This window comes from Mytilus californianus, unplaced genomic scaffold, assembly GCF_021869535.1.
Source record: "Mytilus californianus isolate M0D057914Y unplaced genomic scaffold, xbMytCali1.0.p SCAF_10, whole genome shotgun sequence".
NCBI lineage: Eukaryota > Metazoa > Mollusca > Bivalvia > Mytilida > Mytilidae > Mytilus > Mytilus californianus.
The window spans coordinates 29,953,788-29,975,521 of record NW_026262582.1 but is presented as its reverse complement, the minus strand read 5'-3'; the positions used below and the strand labels follow the sequence as shown (position 1 = coordinate 29,975,521).

General features: G+C 31.9%; 1 protein-coding gene across 1 annotated transcript; it reads left to right on the top strand.

Annotated features, from left to right (window-relative positions):
* Nucleotides 1-3,191: 3,191 nt before the first annotated feature.
* LOC127718715 (neuropeptide S receptor-like) lies at nucleotides 3,192-21,260 on the top strand. Its single transcript, XM_052224771.1, has 9 exons — nucleotides 3,192-3,257; nucleotides 4,269-4,407; nucleotides 7,850-7,956; nucleotides 9,698-9,791; nucleotides 12,220-12,371; nucleotides 15,045-15,195; nucleotides 15,714-15,803; nucleotides 19,626-19,809; nucleotides 20,753-21,260. The coding sequence occupies exons 1-9, from the start codon at nucleotides 3,192-3,194 to the stop codon at nucleotides 21,150-21,152; spliced, it is 1,383 nt and encodes a 460-aa protein (XP_052080731.1). The 3' UTR covers nucleotides 21,153-21,260.
* Nucleotides 21,261-21,734: the final 474 nt, after the last annotated feature.

Sequence of the window (21,734 nt, the reverse complement as noted above, 5' to 3'; positions counted from 1 at the left end):
GTAAACTCTCTTTGTTCTAATTTTAACTAATTATTTTTGCTCAAAATCGAAAAAGGTAGAGTCGTTTTATATGATTCATCGCTGTTAATATGTTTTGCATGTATAGACTTTATAACCAATAGGGATTAGCTGTAGCAATGCATAAAATATGTTTTCAGCAGATCCTAACTATGTTGTGTGTTGGTCTGATTGTCCCTTTTGGTATCTTTTGCCTTTTTTATTGTGACGTTCCATATAATTTGTAATCTAGAATACAATTCTTTTGTTTGCAAATTCTTGTTATTCTATATGTATTAATGTCGTTAAATTCATCCATTATTTGTTTACAAAATACATATGTCTACTTTCGTAACGTTTTCCGATGCATTAGATATTATTGTTCTTTATGCTGTTACTTTATATTTCAGCTGCAAATTTGCTTTCGTGAAAATTGACTGTGGGAAGTGCAATCTGATTTTTTACAGTTACATTATTTAAAAAAAAAAACTTTCGTCAGTTTGAAATGTGTTATTCATTCATGTAATGTCAAATTGATTTGATACGCTATTCATCTCTATTTCTTTGAGACTTTTTTATAAAAAAAAGAGAATCATACGTGTTTATACATATCGAAGGCATATAAACCTGTAAACCGTCTGATATGTGTGACTATACATATAACACCTTCATTGGACTTGTATGTAAATATAGATTGTATCTTCATGTATATTCATTCACGTAATGTCGTCATCAGACGTTTTTGACATATACATTATACATTTACTAGTTATATATAACCATGCACGTTATATATATCTACATCAGACATGTTTAACCATCCTCATAATGTTTTCATCAGACATGTACGTACACCCATGCACTTAATACCTTCATTAGACATGTATAATCATCCACTTGCTATCTTCATCCGGCATGTAGTTAGTCTTCTTAATTGAATTTTATCATATTTTTCATGTCGGGGTCTTTTATGACCGACTATACGATATTGGTTTTTCTTATTGTTGAAGGCCGTATGGTTGCCTTTAATTGCTTACACCCACTTTACTTAACTTTGGTGGATAGTTGTCTCATTGGCAATCATACCTAATCTCCTTTTTTTATATGTAAACCATGCACATAATGTCTTCATTAGCCATGTAAACCATGCACCTATTACCTTCATCAGACAAGTATAACCATGCACTTAATATCTTCATCAGACGTGTATGGCCATTCACATAATATCTTCATCAGACATGTATAACCATGCACATAATATCTACATCAGACATGTATGACGCACACTTTATACCTTCATCAGAAATTTATGAAATACACATTATACCTACATCAGGCATGTATGATTATACACCTACCTTCATCAGACGTATATGACCATACGAATAATACCTTCATCAGACGTTTATGACATACACATTATTACTACATCAGGCGTGTTTCAGCATACACAACCTTCATTAGACGTGTATGACTATGTAGATTATACCTTCATCAGATGTATAATACAATGGCCATAAATATGTTTCCTTCATCGTACATGGTATGATCCTACATATTATACATCAATCAGCAGTGTATAACCATACACATTATACATTCATCATACATGTTTTGTTATTCGTTTAACCTTTCCGACAAATGGTCCAGATTTTTTAAACGTCTGGATTAAATGTTATTTATTGCTGATTTTCCTTCCTGTAACAGTCTATTTTGTCCAGAGAATCAGTGATGGGTAGTTGGTGTAGTCTGGTGTACTGCATAATTATTCTGTAATTCACGTTATCGTGTTTAGGTAATATTGAATTAACACTTTATAAGCGTTTTAATCGCTTTTGTAAAAGAGGGGCGAAAGATACCGAAGGGACATTCAAACTCATAAATCAAAAATAAACTGACAACGCCATGGCTAAAAAAGAAAAAGACAAACAGACAAACAATAGTACACAAAACACAACATAGAAAACTAAAGACGAAGCAACACGTACCCCACCAAAAACTAGGAGTGATCTCAGGTGCTCCGAAAGGGTACCATCATCAGAACGCGATAAACCAAACATTAAGAAGCATAAATCCTTGAATCATTTAAGAGCTATACGCATAACATTATCCATGAAGAGCTATATGTCACTAGCTACTTGAAAGCATGACCAAATCAAACACAGGTCATCTTTATTCTATTATTTATGTTTTTGATTCAAAAGAGTAGTAAAGAGGCCTTTTATAGCTGACTATAAAGTATTGGCTTTTTGCTGGTTGAATGAGATACATTAACCTGTATTTGCTTTCATCTGGTTCATTCGGACCCTAGTGAAACGTTGTCTCATTAGCAAACATATTAAACGATTTATTTTATACAATATTCAAAAGTCAGGTCATGATTTCCTATTGAACATAAATGACACGTGAGATATGGTTGATTCGTAAATGTCTTTAGTAAGCATTGAAAATTGAAATCTTCATTATATACCAATACGTTATGACTACATATCATTTTTAGTGTTTTAGTGTTATTTTGCATTTTGATAAAAGTACAATAATATTATTTCTGTCTACTATGTTGTTGATACTTCGATGTATTTAATGTCTTATAAAATGTTATTTTATAGGGTATATTTATTTCTTAAAGGCATAAACATTGTATTTTATTTTAGTGTTATTGCATTTTGATAAAAGTACAGTAATATTAATTCTGCTTAATTTCATAATATAATTCATGTATTAACAGGATTGACATATTCATTCTTATTTTCCAAATGAACGACGTCTGTGTTGTTAAAAAGAGACATCAAATTAATCATGGAGTAATAAAAAATCAATGAATATCAGTGCGAACCCCATTGATTTACATGATATACTAATTGGCAATTTCTTTGTTGGAAATATATCCTGACATATGAGCTATTGATATCATAGCTGGAGTAATAAGTTAATACATTCTGAAAATATATGAAACTAAATAGAAATGGGAGACATTTTTATAATATCAAAAGATAAGAAAAACGATTGTTTGTTTGATTGTTGGTTGCAAAACATCCAAAGGTAAATATCAAGCATCGACGTTGTTTTGAAGATAAATAACTGAGATGACAGAGCTGAAATACCAAAACATCCAGAGTTGAAAGTTATGTTTTCGAAAATAGTAAATTGTATTTATTATGATCTTTGCTGTTTTTGCTAACATCAGTAACACGATGGATGCCACATGTGAATGTGGATCTGTTTACCCTTCAAGAGCACATGAGATTGCCGCCATCGATGTTTGTTGGAGATTTGTCGTGTTGTGTTTGGTGTACTGGATTTTCTTTTTTCTTTTCTCGGTTTTTGCTGTGACATTGCCAGTTCGTTCTGGGTTTGATTATTCATTTGAAAACTTTTGCCTGTCTTTAATGAATGTTATAAACCAATTTTAATATTTGTCTGGTATGTCAACTTGACGATGGTGTCCTATTGTGCCCTCTGTTATTTACATATCTTTGTTATAACTTACTTTGCGAAAATTGCACAACGATAATAGTTTAAACTAGCTTCTGTTTGAAGGACAATGTTAATTAAATTCATTTCAAAACTGCTTAAGTACATGTTAAAAAATACTCATTTTGAAGATTAGAAAAAAAATTTCTAATAGAAATCATCGAGGAAAAAAAATTACATTTTACCAAGTGTATTGATTTTATCAATAAATAAAGAGACAATATATTTATAATTCTAGAAGTTGATATGATACAAAACGTCAAAACTGATAAATTTTACAAAAACATATGATTGTATGGCTCATTTGAAAGCATACTTTGTACATTTGTTCAATTTCTATTGCACACGGTATCATATCAAAATGTTACATTTATTGACAATGTTGTTATCTATTTCAAATAATGACAAAAATGAGTCACTGATAGAAATAAATTCAATTTGTCTAAAAAGAAGTAATGCTGTATTCAGTATATGGAACATCCCAGCGTATATTTATGGCATCGATTATATTTCTTTAATAGAATAGTTGAAGAAAGAAGGCACATGTTTTCTTCCTAATTTTTTTTTTTTTTTTTTTTCTTTGAAATCTGAACTTCAATCAGAAAAGTTTTTTCAGCAGGTATATGTTTTAAACATAGAACAGAATAAAACGTGAGGCAAAAAAAGTAAAAAGGGCAAATTAGAACTGCTATTACTTATGATAGAATTAAGTTCCTTTGAAAAACAATTGAAAAAAATATATTGGTTTTTGTTCCTTGATAATATTTATGTTGATATTAACTATTTATTTATTTTAGGCTCCTCTATTGGCAGTCCACTTTGTATTATTTCTTCTTATTATCATTGGAAACTTGTGTGTTCTTTCCGCCATTGCTATATCTGGACAAGGACGAAAGACCCGGATGAACTTCTTCATCATGCACCTTGCGATAGCAGGTAAGACAAACTATAGCAGCATAAGTTTACCAATGTTAAAATCTTATCAATCAATTAGTAAGACGGATCAAGGTAACAAACATAAACAGAGGTAATCACATTAATCAATGAGGAAGACGGAACAAAGTAACAAAAACAAACTGTGGGAATCACATCAATCAATTAGGAAGACGGATCAAAGACACAAACACAAACTGAGGGAAACACACCAATCAATTAGGAAGACGGATCAAAAAACAAAAACAAACTGTGGGAATCACAAAAATCAATAAGTAAGACGGATCACAGAAACAAACATAAACAAAAGGAATCACATCAATCAATAAGAAAGACAGATCAAAGTAACAAACACAAACTGAGGGAGTCACATAAATCAATTAGTAAGACGGATCAAAGTAACAAACATAAACAGAGGGTTCACATCAATCAATTAAGAAGACGGATCAAAGAAACAAAGACAAACTGAGGGAGTCACATCAATCAATTAGTAAGACGGATCAAAGTAACAAACACAAACTCAGGGAATCACATAAATCAATTAGTAAGACGAATCAAAGTAACAAACACAAACTTAGGGAATCACATAAATCAATTAGTAAGACGAATCAAAGTAACAAACACAAACTGAGTGAATCACATCAATCAGTTAAGAAGACGGATCAAAGAAACAAACACAAACTGAGGGAAACACATCAATCAATTAGCAAGACGGATCAAAGTAACAAACACAAACTGAGTGAATCACATCAATCAATGAGCAAGACGGATCAAAGTAACAAACAGAGGGAATCACATAAATCAATTAGTAATACGATTCATAGTAACAAACACGAACTGAGGAAGTCACATCAATCAATTAGTAAGACGAATCAAAGTAACAAACACAAACTGAGGGAAACACATCAATCAATTAGGAAGACGGATCAAAGTAACAAACACAAACTGAGTGAATCACATCAATCAATGAGTAAGACGGATCAAAGTAACAAACACAAACTGAGTGAATCACATCAATCAATGAGTAAGACGGATCAAAGTAACAAACAGAGGGAATCACATAAATCAATTAGTAATACGATTCATAGTAACAAACACAAACTGAGGGAATCACATCAATCAATTAGAAAGACAGATCAAAGTAACAAACATAAACAGAGGTAATCACATTAATCAATGAGGAAGACGGAACAAAGTAACAAAAACAAACTGTGGGAATCACATCAATCAATTAGGAAGACGGATCAAAGACACAAACACAAACTGAGGGAAACACACCAATCAATAAGAAAGACAGATCAAAGTAACAAACACAAACTGAGGGAGTCACATAAATCAATTAGTAAGACGGATCAAAGTAACAAACATAAACAGAGGGTTCACATCAATCAATTAAGAAGACGGATCAAAGAAACAAAGACAAACTGAGGGAGTCACATCAATCAATTAGTAAGACGGATCAAAGTAACAAACACAAACTCAGGGAATCACATAAATCAATTAGTAAGACGAATCAAAGTAACAAACACAAACTTAGGGAATCACATAAATCAATTAGTAAGACGAATCAAAGTAACAAACACAAACTGAGTGAATCACATCAATCAGTTAAGAAGACGGATCAAAGAAACAAACACAAACTGAGGGAAACACATCAATCAATTAGCAAGACGGATCAAAGTAACAAACACAAACTGAGTGAATCACATCAATCAATGAGCAAGACGGATCAAAGTAACAAACAGAGGGAATCACATAAATCAATTAGTAATACGATTCATAGTAACAAACACGAACTGAGGAAGTCACATCAATCAATTAGTAAGACGAATCAAAGTAACAAACACAAACTGAGGGAAACACATCAATCAATTAGGAAGACGGATCAAAGTAACAAACACAAACTGAGTGAATCACATCAATCAATGAGTAAGACGGATCAAAGTAACAAACACAAACTGAGTGAATCACATCAATCAATGAGTAAGACGGATCAAAGTAACAAACAGAGGGAATCACATAAATCAATTAGTAATACGATTCATAGTAACAAACACAAACTGAGGGAATCACATCAATCAATTAGAAAGACAGATCAAAGTAACAAAAACAAACTGTGGGAATCACATCAATCAATAAGTAAGACGGATCAAAGTAACAAACACAAACTTAGGGAATCACATAAACTAATTAGTAAGACGATTCATAGTAACAAACACAAACTGAGGGAATCACATGAACTCGAAACGAAGTTTGGTGCGTCTAAATGGTAAGCGTATTTTGTTTTGAATGCATCTACAGCCATGTGAATTCACGCTTAGTTAAAATATCGCAATCACTTATAGGACACACAAGGTAAAATTACAATTAAGACGTATATTCTGGTATCTAAAGATCTAACAAAGGCAACAACGAAATAATGAAACATAGACAAGTTAAGCTTTTAATTTCTACTAATTTCTATCCTAAGAATACATAAATTACTCTTTACTTATTTTGTTGTTGGCCTTATGTCCCTTTTAATTTGCTTGTTATTATAGTTTGACTCCCATTTTAAGACTAAAGTGGTACAGTAACTATAAAAGGCCTTTTAATTCCCTTACTTTTGCGGTTATGTATTAATAAGGACGACAGTAGTTTACCCATGTTTATGTCTCGTTAACCGATTAGGAAGAGACAAATTAAGACAGCAAACGAATACTACAGGAAACGTATTAAGTAATCACTCCGAAAGCACCGGGACCGGATGCGTCAACAGGGTAAGGGTTTTCGGCTAACATCACAGATAAAACGACGTTATGGTATCTTAAGATGTAGGATCTAATGAGTTGTGATATTGAAACATCATATCGGTAAAAAAACCATGAAGGTGACCGTAAAAAATATGTAGTGTCGATTTCAGTGGTTTTCCTTATAACTCTGTAATTCCCTACATGTGTTGTTATATCAATAAACATCATCATTAAATGTTAAATTAGTATCACTGTTTCGCTGTTCCACCTTTTACATCTTTGTGCATTCCAGAACGATAGAGAACATAAGGTAATGATGTTGTGTCGAGTATTTTAGACAATTTTATGGAACACTTGATAAAAAACACTGTCTCTATTAAGAATACATAGCAATCGTCTCATTGTTTGTGTCATACACAGTATGTTCTATTGTATAATTAACAGATGCGCCCAAATTTGAGGATTTTTGGGGTTTCAAAGACAGTTTAAAAGAGCACTATATTAAGAACTTTTAACCAATGTACGGAAGAAACGGTAACTTTGCGTTTTCATTTAATAAACAAATCATAAGGATTATTCGCCAAGTTATTGTGTATAGATAGTCGACGTGGGAACTGCTTTGGATAGTAACAGAATGAAATATACTAGAAACCTCTTATCATATTAATAAACCCCATAATTTGAATAACATTCTTGCAATCATCTTATTGTAGATTTAAGTGTGGGACTTTTTTATGTGACTGCAGAGATTGGACTCGTGGCGTCAAATTACGAGTGGATTGCTGGTGCAACTTTCTGTAAACTACTACATTATATGAAGGTATAATTTCTACAAATGAAACTTGGTAATTCCAACCGGATGAATTTTGATGGAATTTATTTCAATAATAGTTTGCAATGCGAATGATTTTTGTAATCTTCTTTTGTTAAAGTCAACACGACTGTAAATTTATCCTTCATTAGTTGAATCTTGTAATGTAGTTCTACAGAGTGATTCTGTGTAATTGCTACGCAACGAATTGACAATTTTGATTATTACATCGGTAAAGTAAATTCCTTGATCCAATACGTTTACAAATTGTAGAATTTCTGACAGTTAGATTTGTTTTTCCTCATTGGAATGTTTTCCAAAAGTGAATGGAATTGTCAAACAAGGCAAAAATATTGTAAGAAAATTTTTAGGAACATTAGTTATATTGAAATTAATTTATACTGCCAATAGTGTTTAAGTAGTTGCCACAAAGAAAAAGTCAATTACTTTACTAAACAAAACTAATTATAAAAGAGAATATTTTTAGAACCCATTTGGAATATTATAATGCATCTTTACAATCAATCATATGTGTAACGTCTTATTATACAAAAAGTAAAATAACAAGAATACCGAACTCCAGGGAAAATTAAAAACGGAATTTTTTCAGGGATTATCAATAATACAAAGATTTTCTTTTGGGTAAAAATAAATCATATATACAACCTCTTTATGGTTTAAGTGGACAGTTTTCATTCCCTGTCCATTTATCAAATCTTACTAAAAGTGAACACTTTGTCTGATGATATTCCATTTAAAAGTAAAACAATAACAATACCGAACTCCAGGGAAAATTCAAAACAGAAAGTCCTTTATCAAATGGTAAAATCAAAATCAACTGTTATATTCCTGACTTTGTATAGGCATTTCCTTATGTCGAAAATGGTGGAATAAACCTGGTTTTAAAGCTAACTAAACCTTTCACTTGTATGACAGTCACATTTAATTCCATTATATTGACAACAATGTGTGAACAAAACAAACAGACATAATAGGTAAAAATGTCAAAATTTAGGGTACAGCAGTCAACATGGTGTTATAATCTTAATCACTATGAAAACAAATAACTATTTCAACAAAGAAAAAAATGGCCTATAAACACTCTATAGACAAATTACATAGGCAAAAATGAAATACAAGGATACCAAAATTAACCATAGCACTATAACACAATGGCGGCATGTATAAATACCAAGCCACGCCAAACGTATTATACAAAGAATGGACCAAACAGTAAAGATAAATAAAAAGAACATATAACATGAAATTTCGATGACAATTTGCAGGACAACTCAAATAGAATTTCCCAAATAAAATTGAGAATGGAAATGGGGAATGTGTCAAAGAGACAACAACCCGACCAAAGAGCAGAAAACAGCCCAAGGCAACCAAGGGGTCATCAACACACCGACGAAATCCCCCTACCGGAGGCGTGATTCCCTTTAAAACTGAATGATAATTGATTATATGAATATGATACTTCTTTGTACTTGACACTTACTCCAAATAAGGTTGACCTTTGACGATTTGTTTATTTTTGCGAGTCATTTTTTTGAAACACCAATAGAAACGTCGTTTCTATTGAGAAGTGCTTGTACAATGTAGGAATTTAGTATAATTGCCTTAAAGACTAGATACCCTCTACTCTTTCAAGGAAACAACTAACAAAAGTATTGAAATTCCGAGGGAAAAACATAAATATTATTTACATATAGAGTCGGGTTTAAAACTATTTGAATTTATCTTACAGGAATTAGTGATATATGCATCTACGTACATGCTTGTATCCTTAAGTATGGATAGATTTGATGCGATAGCACGTCCAATGAAATTCTCACGAAAAGGTCAGTAAGTAAGTTACGTATCTAGTGTTAATTTGTTATATTTTTCACATGTGGAGCAGGATCTGCTTATCCGTCCGAAGCACCTGCGATCATCCCCATTTTTCGATGGGATTCTTGTTGCTGAATCTTTAGTTTTCTATGTTGTATTCTATGTACTGCTGTTTGTCTGTCTGATCATCTTTTTTCCATGACGTTGTCAGTTTATTTTCGACTTATGAGTTTGAATTTCCCTATGGTATCTTTTGCCCCTCTTTCACACACATAATTGGGAAAGATAAACATGTGTTCTAAAGGAATCATTACCAATCGTATATGGTAATGCATTACTTACATATGATATGGTAGCAGTAAGCGTTAAGTCGGTTTTATTGTAAAATGATTATAAATTTAAAGATAGTTGAACCTTTCTTAGTTCATTTCAGCAGACAATATAAATGATATATGAATTTCGTGTTTTTTTCGTATTTTTATTAAAATTTTATTTCAATTAATATTTAATAATTATTAGATATATCCAAATGGAAAGGTAACCAGGAACATCGGCTTGATATTTGATGTAACAACTCATTAAAGATATCACGTTTGTTTATAAGTTACGCAAAACTTGTGAATCGTCTATATAAGGCTAATCAGTTGCACTCAAATCAAAACAATTGGAAAGCAATACAAAGACGAAACTGAAGAATACCGAACATGTGAAATACAGACAAAAATACCAATACGGATAATGTCATCTTGGTTTTGAAATATTTTAGTTCGAATAATTCAAAAATGTTTTTCACGGAAAACTTACAAAAGAGAAGTAAGTTGAAAATAAACTGACAACGCCTTGGTTAAAACAAAAGACCAACAGCCAAACAATAGTACACAAATAACCAATAAAATATTTCATGATAACCTAGAAGAGTTGACTAATGCACTGATGATATTGTCGTGGACGTAACACCCACCAGCTGAAGTATCCACCCAGTGCATCTAACTCATTAAAGAGTCACTTCTTTTGATTTGATACGCCAAATGCAAGTTTTAAATTCATAAGAATAATCAGTGGCGCTTGATGGGTGCCACATGTGGATCAGGATCTGCTTACCCTTCCGGAGCGCCTGAGATCAAACCATGTATTGGTGGGGTTCGTGTTGCTCAGTCTTTAGCCTTCTATATTGTGTTTTGTGTACTATTGTTTGTCTGTTGGTATTTTTCTTTTTTAGCCATGGCGTTGTCAGTTTATTTCCGACTTGTGAGTTTGAATTTCCCTTTGGTATCGTTCGCCTGTCTTTAACAGTTGGACGGCTAATTAAATACGCGAGGGAAAAGCATTGAGAACAAAATAGTGTGCTATAAACGGCTAAGGTGTTACACTATGGATAAGTTCATATCAGTTTAAAAAGATACAATGTTTGTAATATATTACACCAAACGTTTTTATCGTTTACATATGATTCATCAGTGGCTCTCGAATAAAAAAGTGGACGGTAACCTCAATTCAGAAGAGCATAAATGCACAAAAAAATTACAAAATGTGCCAAATCAGAATGAGCCTTTCTTTTATTTTGGGTAGAAAAGAGTGTTAAAGTAAATGAACTCATTAATGATATAACATTTCAGTACATGAATGCTGATTACTGGGTTTGAGATACCTCTGGGAACCCAGCGGTTTTGACATGTCAAAAAGATATCTCGATCATAATTTAGTACACGAAACCCATATTTCGTATATAAAACTTTATCGGAGGCGCTTTTCGTCTACAACCTTCATCAGATGGGCTCGAATTACAGCTTATAAATACTTACATATAAATACAAATTTGAAAATGACCAATAAGCAAACTCTCATGTTTCCTACTCCAGTTTGATTTAGTACATGGTGGGCTGTTATATCTAGCTATTTACTGATTCCAGTTATAGCATTTCAACCAAATTATGTTAAAGAATATAACATTCTAGATTATTTCTGTTATGACATATCTGGGATACAGATGACCACTGATATATGCCGATTGCAACATCCACAATCCAGTAATATTTTATTTGCAGTTGTGTGTCGGTTTGTTTTTTCTTTTTTTTTTTTTTTTGTCATTGTATTGTTTGACTTATGGTTTTTTTATTTGTCCTTTTGGTATCTTTGTCTTTGTTTTATTGTTTTTTGTTTTAACTGACCTATGTGCTACTAGTATTCGACTATTATCTTTTCGACATTAAACTAATTTTGCTATGCTCGTCACAATGAGCATTGCCATCGAAAGTATGCAATAAATTACGGAACAGATAATCGAAAGTAATTTCTCTTGTCAACACATTATGTCTTACCCGATTTGGTGAGGATGCAGTTCCGATATTTAATATTCCTTTGTTTGACTGATTAAAGTTGAAAGTAAGTTGTCATTATTTCAATCCGCTTTCTAACACTTACATAATCATTTTTATACAGCATTTAGGGCAAAACTGTTGGTATGTTTATCATGGATGATGGCAGCCATGTTTTCAGTTCCATCGTTGGTTCTTTATGATGTAAGACAACACAAGGAAGCATGGAACCAGACGATGTGTACTATACACTTTCAACAGGACTGGATGTGGCAGGTATGGTGTTCTGCATTTGTTTTATCCTTTCATTTGTCTTCTACTTTCATTATACTCATCGTCAGCTATTAGTTAAACGATTAATTATCATACTAACCAACTTGGGTTCAGGATTTAAGTCACGTGACTATGTCTTAAGGAGTGATGAATCGATATCATATACCTGTATCAAATCAAATTCCAAACGTTTAATTCAGGTATAGAATATGGATATTCTCAGTTTAATATTATACATTCATAAAATGTATGTCGAGTCAATGAGGTTCAAATCATTTTATAGAGAATGCTGCTCATTAAAAATGTCGCAACTTTTCAACACTTAAAGCAACAAGATCACATTAAGCACTTAAATGTTTTATTGATATCCTTCAACGATAGTCACATACTTTGCACAGAGAGAGTTGATATCAAAACTCTATCATGAAAACATTCGAAAGGATAAAGAACGGGCAGTCAAAAAAGATTAAAACACATGCGAAGCCTAATTTTAGTTTTCAGATAATAACATTTTGAACGTATTTAATGTAATTAAATCATAACCGGTACGAGAAAAGGGTGACCTTTTCTGCTGTCATGATACAGGTATCGACAGTGGTTAGGCCCATTACTGATAATATCTGTGTAGCATTAAGTCGTATTCCGTGATAGTCACCTCTTACACAAATTGCCGGAAAATGTATACAACAAGGTACACACCCACATTAACATCCATGAAAAGTCAAATAATAATCGTCAGATTGTCAAACTAATTTTGATTCATTAAAAAACCGATGATGTTTTAATTGATTTTGACATTATGTGTCTACCATATGTTCAGTAATCAATATAGTTTTCTTCAGACTTTCTCCTTCGGGAAACAGAACAAATCTCCTCAAGCCATAGTAACATTTGTAGTTAATTTCCATTCCCGATGGACTAATACTGTATAATGTACTATAGGTAGCATGATTTTTGGCTCATAGGCATAGTCTTATATCCATCTTATAAAGTTTGAATATTAATAGAACTTTTATTCAAACAAATTGACTAACATTGATAACATAATTGCCAGTCTACGAATAATAATAAGCAAACACTTATATACGCAGATTCAAGGTGAGGGTGAATATTTAATGTGTATCATAATTAGTGTAGTTTAACGAAATTGAAGGCAGATTTTGTTATTCCGTCCTAAAAATGCGGAAACATTATTCTCTTTGCTTGTATGATAGGCCCAGTGAAAAAATACAATCAATTATGACAGCAACCACAGACTTATATGGTTTATTGTACTTGTTTCGAGACTACAATAGGCAAGCAATTAAGATATAAAAATATGTTAAAAATGTATAATTAACTCCAATTTAAAAAATGATATTTGAAATGATAGTAGATTGTCAAACGCACATTTTGTATTGTTTCGAATATCTAACAAAATAACATTTGATATGTACAATTTAAAAAAAAAGAATTAACAAGTATTATATATATAATCATTAACCGAAAATCAACCTGTAACTACGTATAACGTCACAAGTGTAAAACAAAATGGCAAATTTACAAAAATCATAGCATGTGCTTGTCCAAGTTAGGAAACACATAAGTAGTTGCCGTCTGTAATATCATAATATGATTCGATATTTCGCCGCTGGAGTTTTAATGGCGGATCTTTCATTCTTTCTTTTAAGTTTATTCATAACTGTTAACATTTGTAGAGATTGACAAATTCTATAGACACCTGTCTTGTTGTTGAAGACTGTATATGCGAATGCTGATTCATTGACATTAACCAATATCACCTTTAACATTTTGCTAAGATTAATACGATATGAACAAAACGAATCAAGCTGATGACATGTTAAAATGAATGATAAATAACCATCAGATATTCAGATGGGATAAACACGACAATCGAATATACTCCATCATACATAAGCATGAAAACAACGATGGAAGTTGTGATCTTATTAACACTAATGTATCGACATCTGTACGTTATGCAGATCGCTCATATGAACTTAAATGTGTTTTATTACATAAGTGATGCTCTATAACTTGATCACTGGGTTTTGATCTAGAGTTTGATATCTTAAGATCGATACTTTTTTGTCTTGTCCTTGGTCATTATTTGTTTGACTAAGTACCTATCTGATTAAGCAAGACCTTTACAACTGATAGTTTTTTTTCAATTTTCACAGGTTTTTTTTTCTGTTGTGTTGGAGCAACATCGTTCCTGACTTTTAAATATTTGCAGTTTGAAGTTCTTCATAAAGGTTAATCCAGAAAATCGCTTCGAACGCACACAATTTTTAAGTTTTATTTTTGTTTTCCTTGCCATTTATGACGAAATTTTTCTGTAGCAGCAATTCAATAATGATGAGGACCGTTAATCTCTATAAGTAATGTTTTCATTCTATTAAAAGACAAAATGTTTTTTTTTTATTGTACATAACCACATAAACGATACCGATAATCAGAAATATGAATTTTCTATCATGAGAAACATTCTTTATAGACAAATCACAAGTTGTTTTTATGAATCAGTTTCACCGACTGACCTCGGTGTAAAAGATGTCATTAAACAATCGGGTCTTGCTGTGAGGTAATATCATTATCATTGTGACATAAAAATGTACTGGAAAATACACAAATTTGAATGTCATTTATTGTATCATATATGGTTATATGTTTCAGCTGTACTTTACTTTGGTATTCTTTGCCTGCTTTCTAATTCCTGGTATTATTATAGCCGTATGTTATACACTAATAGCTGTTATTATATGGAAGAAGAGCAAAGCCATTGAAGAAGGATCAGATACTATGTGTAGTCTACGAGATGGACAAGGTTCGAATTTAAATTCTCTGTTTGGTATGATATACTTATTACTTGTTGTAGAAGATTTTATTTAGATATTCTAAATGGTTTTAGTTTTATTGACTTGTTTTTTCAAAAGCATTGTTATTCATGAGCCCGATTGAGATTCCTTCGTTTTCTGTTTTCTTATTTATCATTTTTGTTCTTTTTGTTGTCTTTTTTCCTCGTTTTTCTTTTGGCCAGTCTTCTTATTTTTTTATTTTTTTTTGTTAGTTGTTTTTTGTATTTTGCGCTCTTAATCAAAGCTATCAATTTGCGGAGTATATATATTTCAATTTGACGTTCACATGTGGCAATTATAAATCGATGCTATTAAAACCAAGTGTGCATGTACAAATGTACACGGACTGCCAAAGCCCTTAAACTGTCGCAAGTTAACTTTGACCAGTAAAATTATATGAAAATCAAATTAACTGGCTGTACAAGTCCCCAACCAATATGTAGATATGTAATTAGTTTGTGATTTGTTATGAACCTTTGTCCTTCAGATTATAATCCATCTGGATGTGGTGTAGCAGGAAGTGTGATTCATCAAGCAAAGATAAGGACCATTAAAATGACATTCATGATTGTTACAGGTAAGCAGCTATAAGTCATCAGCATGATCGTTTACATTATCCATATACTAAATGTTTATAATGACCGCTTTGTTTTATATCTTTATATCTATTGTTTGTGATTCTGAAGATGTCAATCTGGTATGTAGTGACTTTAGTTTAAAGTTGTTTTGAATTCTTGCTTTTAAAACAACAATTATTAATTCAGTAGATGAAATAGACAACCAGGTTCAACCCATCATATTTTCTTAAAATGTCCTGTACCAAGTCAGTTTTGGTTTGTGACAGTTAAATCGATTTATGACTATTGAACAGCGGTATAATACTATTGTCTTTATTTGATAAAGTGTGTCCGAAGCAATTTTCTGAAATAACCTTAATCAGGAAGGCTCATACCAAAAGATTTGAAAACCATAGATGTGCAAGACCTAAAAACGTTAAGAGCGTTACTACCCATAAGGTACAAAAAAGCTAAATTTTGCTTATAAAAACTTTTCCTGAGGAAGTTTAATACATAACCTTTATGTCTGTATCATATACACAGTACGACTCTTACTATCAAATGATAAAACATGTAAAGACTTTTGGCTACATGCTAACAACCATAGGGCCATTACAGCCAACTCAAGAGTGTTTTAACAAAATATTTTATATTAGAGGCAACAGTAATTTATCGATATTCAAATCATTAAAAATATACAAGGAATGGGTCGATATGGTGGACGTCTCTTGCTATTTCATTGAAAAATTACAACATGCAATATTAATAATGTTTTACGCAAACAATCGTTTATATAATAATACGAAAATGTATTCAAAGTTTTCAATTTTGTCATTGTGTGTTATTTTCAACAAACAAATGGAGAGTGTTGTTCTACAAATTTAGAGAAATTATATTTTTCTTTTTCTTTTAAAGGCATTAATAACAGTAATTGCCTATTTCGTTTTTAATATTTTGTAGGAAATGTATTTATTAGGTTACAAAATCTTGATTGAAGCAATGGGTGTGTTTGCTTAATTTTGATATAAAATGCATCGAGGAAATCAACTTTTGTTTGTTAATTAATTGTTAATTAGTTAATTAACATGTATTTCTGCAGCAAAGAAAATAACATTATGTAAAAATCCTCTGGAAAAGAGTTGACTTTTCAAAAGAGAACACATAGCAAAAACATCAACTTTAAAGGGACATACAAAGTCGATAATAAACTGACAACGCCATGGTAGAAAAAGAAAAAGACCAAAAGACAAACAATAGTACACAGAACACAACATAGAAAACTAAAGACTGAGCAAAAAGAAACCCACCAAAAACTGGGGCGATCTCAGGTGATCCGAAAGTCGAGTTGAAATTTTTTCTTAAAATTGCACATAAAATAGTAAAAATATTTAAGCTGATAATTTACTTTGGAAAACAATGTATCTTTAAAATTTTTGAACCTGTTAAGACACAACTTTTAAATCGTTCAAAAGACAATGTTTGATATTTCTATATTGAAAATTCATGTGGCAAGAGCAGACCGGTGTACTTGAAAATTAAGATATGTAAAAGGTATATTTTAGGATATTGTACCATGTTAAGGACACACAATGTGGAACTTTTTGGTTTTTATATGCAGCAAATATAAAAAAATAATTAAGTTTCGGTTAAACAAGCTTCGTTCTAATGCAAATATCTCAATAAATGATTAACAATATTTTTTAGAAATAAAACCTACCAGTCAAAACAAAAAAAAACATAAAATGTTAAATTTCTTATGAGTGAAATGTTAGATTCTATTATCAGTCTGTTTGTGAATAACATGATTTAATGCGACTATACGTAAATAATGAAATCCAACAGACAAATTAATTGTTATTTTTTTATTTCATTCCCGTGTGTTTACTTCTCATTGACTATTCTAATTCTCCGTATTTTTGTCAGTTAAAAGTAATGTTCCTTGTGATCACAAATGTGTTGGCAATCATACTAGATCGCCTAATTTGATATATTTACATACCATGTCAATTAACATAATTCAATTCAGTAAAAGAAGTAATGACGAATAGTCCATATGAGCAATATGTGTTTCCAAAACTAAACTTCATCTTGCATATTTGTAGGACTCTTTTTTTTTAAGTGCGAGCAGATGACACACTAAAGTGCGATGGTACATGACACGCTAAAGTGCGTTGGTTTAACACGCTTTTAAAAGTGCGATGGTGTAACGAGAATGGGGTTCAGGCAATGGTTTTAGTTTTCGTCTATTGTATTGTTTATAAATCATGCTGTCTTTCTCTTTTGAATTGTTTTGCATTAGTCATTGTGTGGTCCTATATAGCTACTTGCGACGTAAGCCAATGCTCCACGTTGAAGTTCCTAATGTTGCTAGGTGCATATGGTCTTTGGTGGATAGTTGTTTCGTTGACAATTACACCACATCTTCTTATTTATTTTTTGTTTTTTGTTTATTGTTTTCCATCTCTTTCATAGACATGACGAACCATATTGTAAAAAAATGTTTTATAAAATAATTCAATTAGAAACTTAAAAAGTAGCCATTATTTCACGCAAGTAAATGACATGGGATAAAAAAAACATAGAAGGAGTTTCCAAATTAAATTTGGACTAATTAAATACTTTGACCATTAGTGTATTTAATCGTTATTGCTCTCTTTTACGGTATACACCTTCCCCTTCCTATCGTCAGTTTCTAAGTTTATGAGAAGTATTCTTTTCCAGTATCCTGTCAGACACACTTTTGTCCCCGCCGACACAGCGGGATCAAAGGTTGGCATTTCTTTTATTGTCGATGATTTTTTGGGAAATAACTCCTCCGAATACAAACTCTTCTAGCACCGACCAAAATTGGAATCATTTGTTTCTCTTTTTGTGTCTAGTAAAAAACCTTCATCTGCGCAAACATTCTCGTTTACCGGCATGTACATTTTTCTTTGTACAAACGGCGTGTAGCGTCATAATGCTATTTATGGTTGCAAATGTCCATACTTTCGGGAACAAACACATTTTCGCTGAAAAACGCACTTTAGCGTATCGCAGCATCGGACTTTAGCGTGTTTCATTTAATATCACATACCATCGCACTTTAGCGTATCAAACCATCGCACTTTGGCATAAGCCATCGCACTTTACCGTGACCATCGCGTTTTAGCGTCCCCATCGCACTTTAGAGTCCTACATATTTATGGTAAAATCTGCATAAAATCAAATTAAAAAGGACAACACAAAGCACACAACACAATAAAAACAATCATAGACTGGTAATCATACCCCGTTTTCGTATTCTTATTTATCCTGATATGGTATTGTTTATACCTTGATCATTTTTGAACTCGAAATTTACAGACAAAATGTATAATTTAAATTTGTCCATTTCCTCAGGTGAAAAACGAAGTGACAAAACGTAAAAAAATAATTTACTACCAGGATTTCTAATGGTTTTGGATCATCACTAGAATGTAATGCAATTCCATGTGGTACCGACTAAAAGAGAATGTGATATAGTCAATTACATAGATAACATACACCAAACAATACATTTCCAAGACAAATCCATGAGTAGCACCATGTCAAATATATTAAATTAAAAAAAAAACAATGACGTTTGGCATCTAATTCATTTTAACCTACTGTGTTCAGTGACAATTCGTGAGACAATCATAGTATAAAGAAAAATTACACCAGAATAACTATTTTTATTATATTAGTGTAAACATATTCTATTAATTTGATTCAAGTTAAATGATATATAGAATTTGGCATTAGCATATTCATACAACTGAATGATTAATAGGATACGGAAACAATCCCCATTGTTATTATGTTGATCAATTCTTTTGCAGTGTTCATCATATGTTGGTGCCCATATTTTATTATCTCCTTACTGCAAGTGTATCAGGTTATTTACAACGATACCATGGAAAAGAAAATGACTATAGTCTTCTTTCAGATGTTTGCACCACTAAACAGTGCTATTAATCCCATAATCTATGGGGTATTTAGTACAAGGATATGTGGTCACTTAAGGTAATAATTTTAATCTTCATCTTCATTTTTTTTAATTCCACACAAAAGCGCGCCATGTTAAGGATGTTGAATTATTATACTATCATTAGATATAATAACATGTAATATTTATTTTAGAAGTCAATGAACCAGTTATAATCGGGATAAATAAACAAAATAAACTTTAGTCATCCAATAACTACTTTATACTGAAAAATCAATAATAAAGCAATGATTAGGCGCTATATTTTAACATTCTTTATTACTTATTACATGCATTATTATTGCGATGTTTGAAGAATGAACAGAAATTCTAGATTAATTACTGCGATTTCAGGAAAATCCGAATACAGATATATGTATCATATATCATAATGCGAATTCTTATCATTGCGATACTCACCAAGTCGCAATATTCGCATTGATAAAAACCTCGCAATAATTTCTGCATTTATAGTATCTAAACTAAAACAACCATATGATATCTTTTCAACAAACCGGTAGTCTTTTAAAAACTACATTACCTCTTTTTCATGGATTCGATCATTGGCTGCGTCAACCCAACACTTGAAAAATGTAATTTGCTGCTTATCTGCTACGCAAGTGGTATTTAAGAATAAGCGCACATACTGGTTTGTTCAGAGTATAAAAAATGAATGTCCTGGAAAGGTAACCTGTCTTTCTGCGTACTGTTACCTTGTTAACTAGGAAGTTAAACATCCAATTCAGCGTGTTGGTTCAGTGAAAACCAGGGCTTTTCATTTCATCAATATATCTTTGTCCTTGTTTTATTTGCCACTGAACGTTAAACACAAAGGCATCATAATCTGTTTCATTTTTCTGAACTGTATTATGCTGTATATGTCTTTTAAATGGTTTGTGTAGGTATTTTCTTGTGTATTTTGCTTGAAATGCAACTACTTTATGTGTCGTTTATTTTCTGATTCTTTTTTTATACATTCAGGCAAGTTCCACTGATAAATAGTGTTATCGAACGGCTTCAGTGTTGTACATTTTATCGTAAACGTTGGTCTTATAGACACAGCCGTAGTGGTTCTGAGTACGACCAATCCAACAACGGTATAACAACCAAGACGACTGACAAAGGGATCTCGAAGTCAAAATGCATCACAGAAAATGACACGATTGTAACATTGCTTCGTTCAAATAGCGACAAATCACAGCAACACGTTTCTTTTACACAACCAGTGACTAACGGGTACCCTATGACGCACCACTCGTCAACCAGTAAGCTTAAAGGTCACCGACGGCATTCTGGGTTGCCTTTGGTGAAAAGAAATATAACAGAGGAAGAAAACATTTTATTGAAAAGTTTAACAAGTCGATTGAAGAAAAGGCCTTGAGGCAAATATCGGACATTCAACTTTTCTACTGTAACAGTGCTAGTAAAATGTAAAATTGTGTCTTCAATTGATAAAGCTGATTCAAAACTGGTTCCTGTCCTCTTACATTACCGACCAAATTTTTATTTGAATTCAGATCTATAAAAAACTATAAAAATATAATAGGCTTATAATTTTGTACCCATGTTACTCGATCCGACCTCTTGACAATGATTTTTGAACCAAACAGTTTGAAGGGCAAACAAAATACAAATTAGAAGATTATTGAAAATATGAAAGTGTCCAAAAAGGCTATATATATCTTTTGGAGAAAAAAAAACTGTGTATTGAATAGTTTAACATTGTATTGCATTTGAAAAAAATCCTACATTTGTATAATGACATTTTTTATCAACTCCACGGTGTTGACTACTGTCGTTGTGGTACCCTCGGTGGGGGCAAAAGGTTCACAAGCAGTGGTATAGAGCCGTTTGTAAGTTGTAGAAAATCAATATTTACACCGTACTTATGAATTTGTATGCAAAAACAAGAAGTATCAGTCCTGCAAAATTAAAACTGTAAGAAGGCCGTAAATAAAGTCTG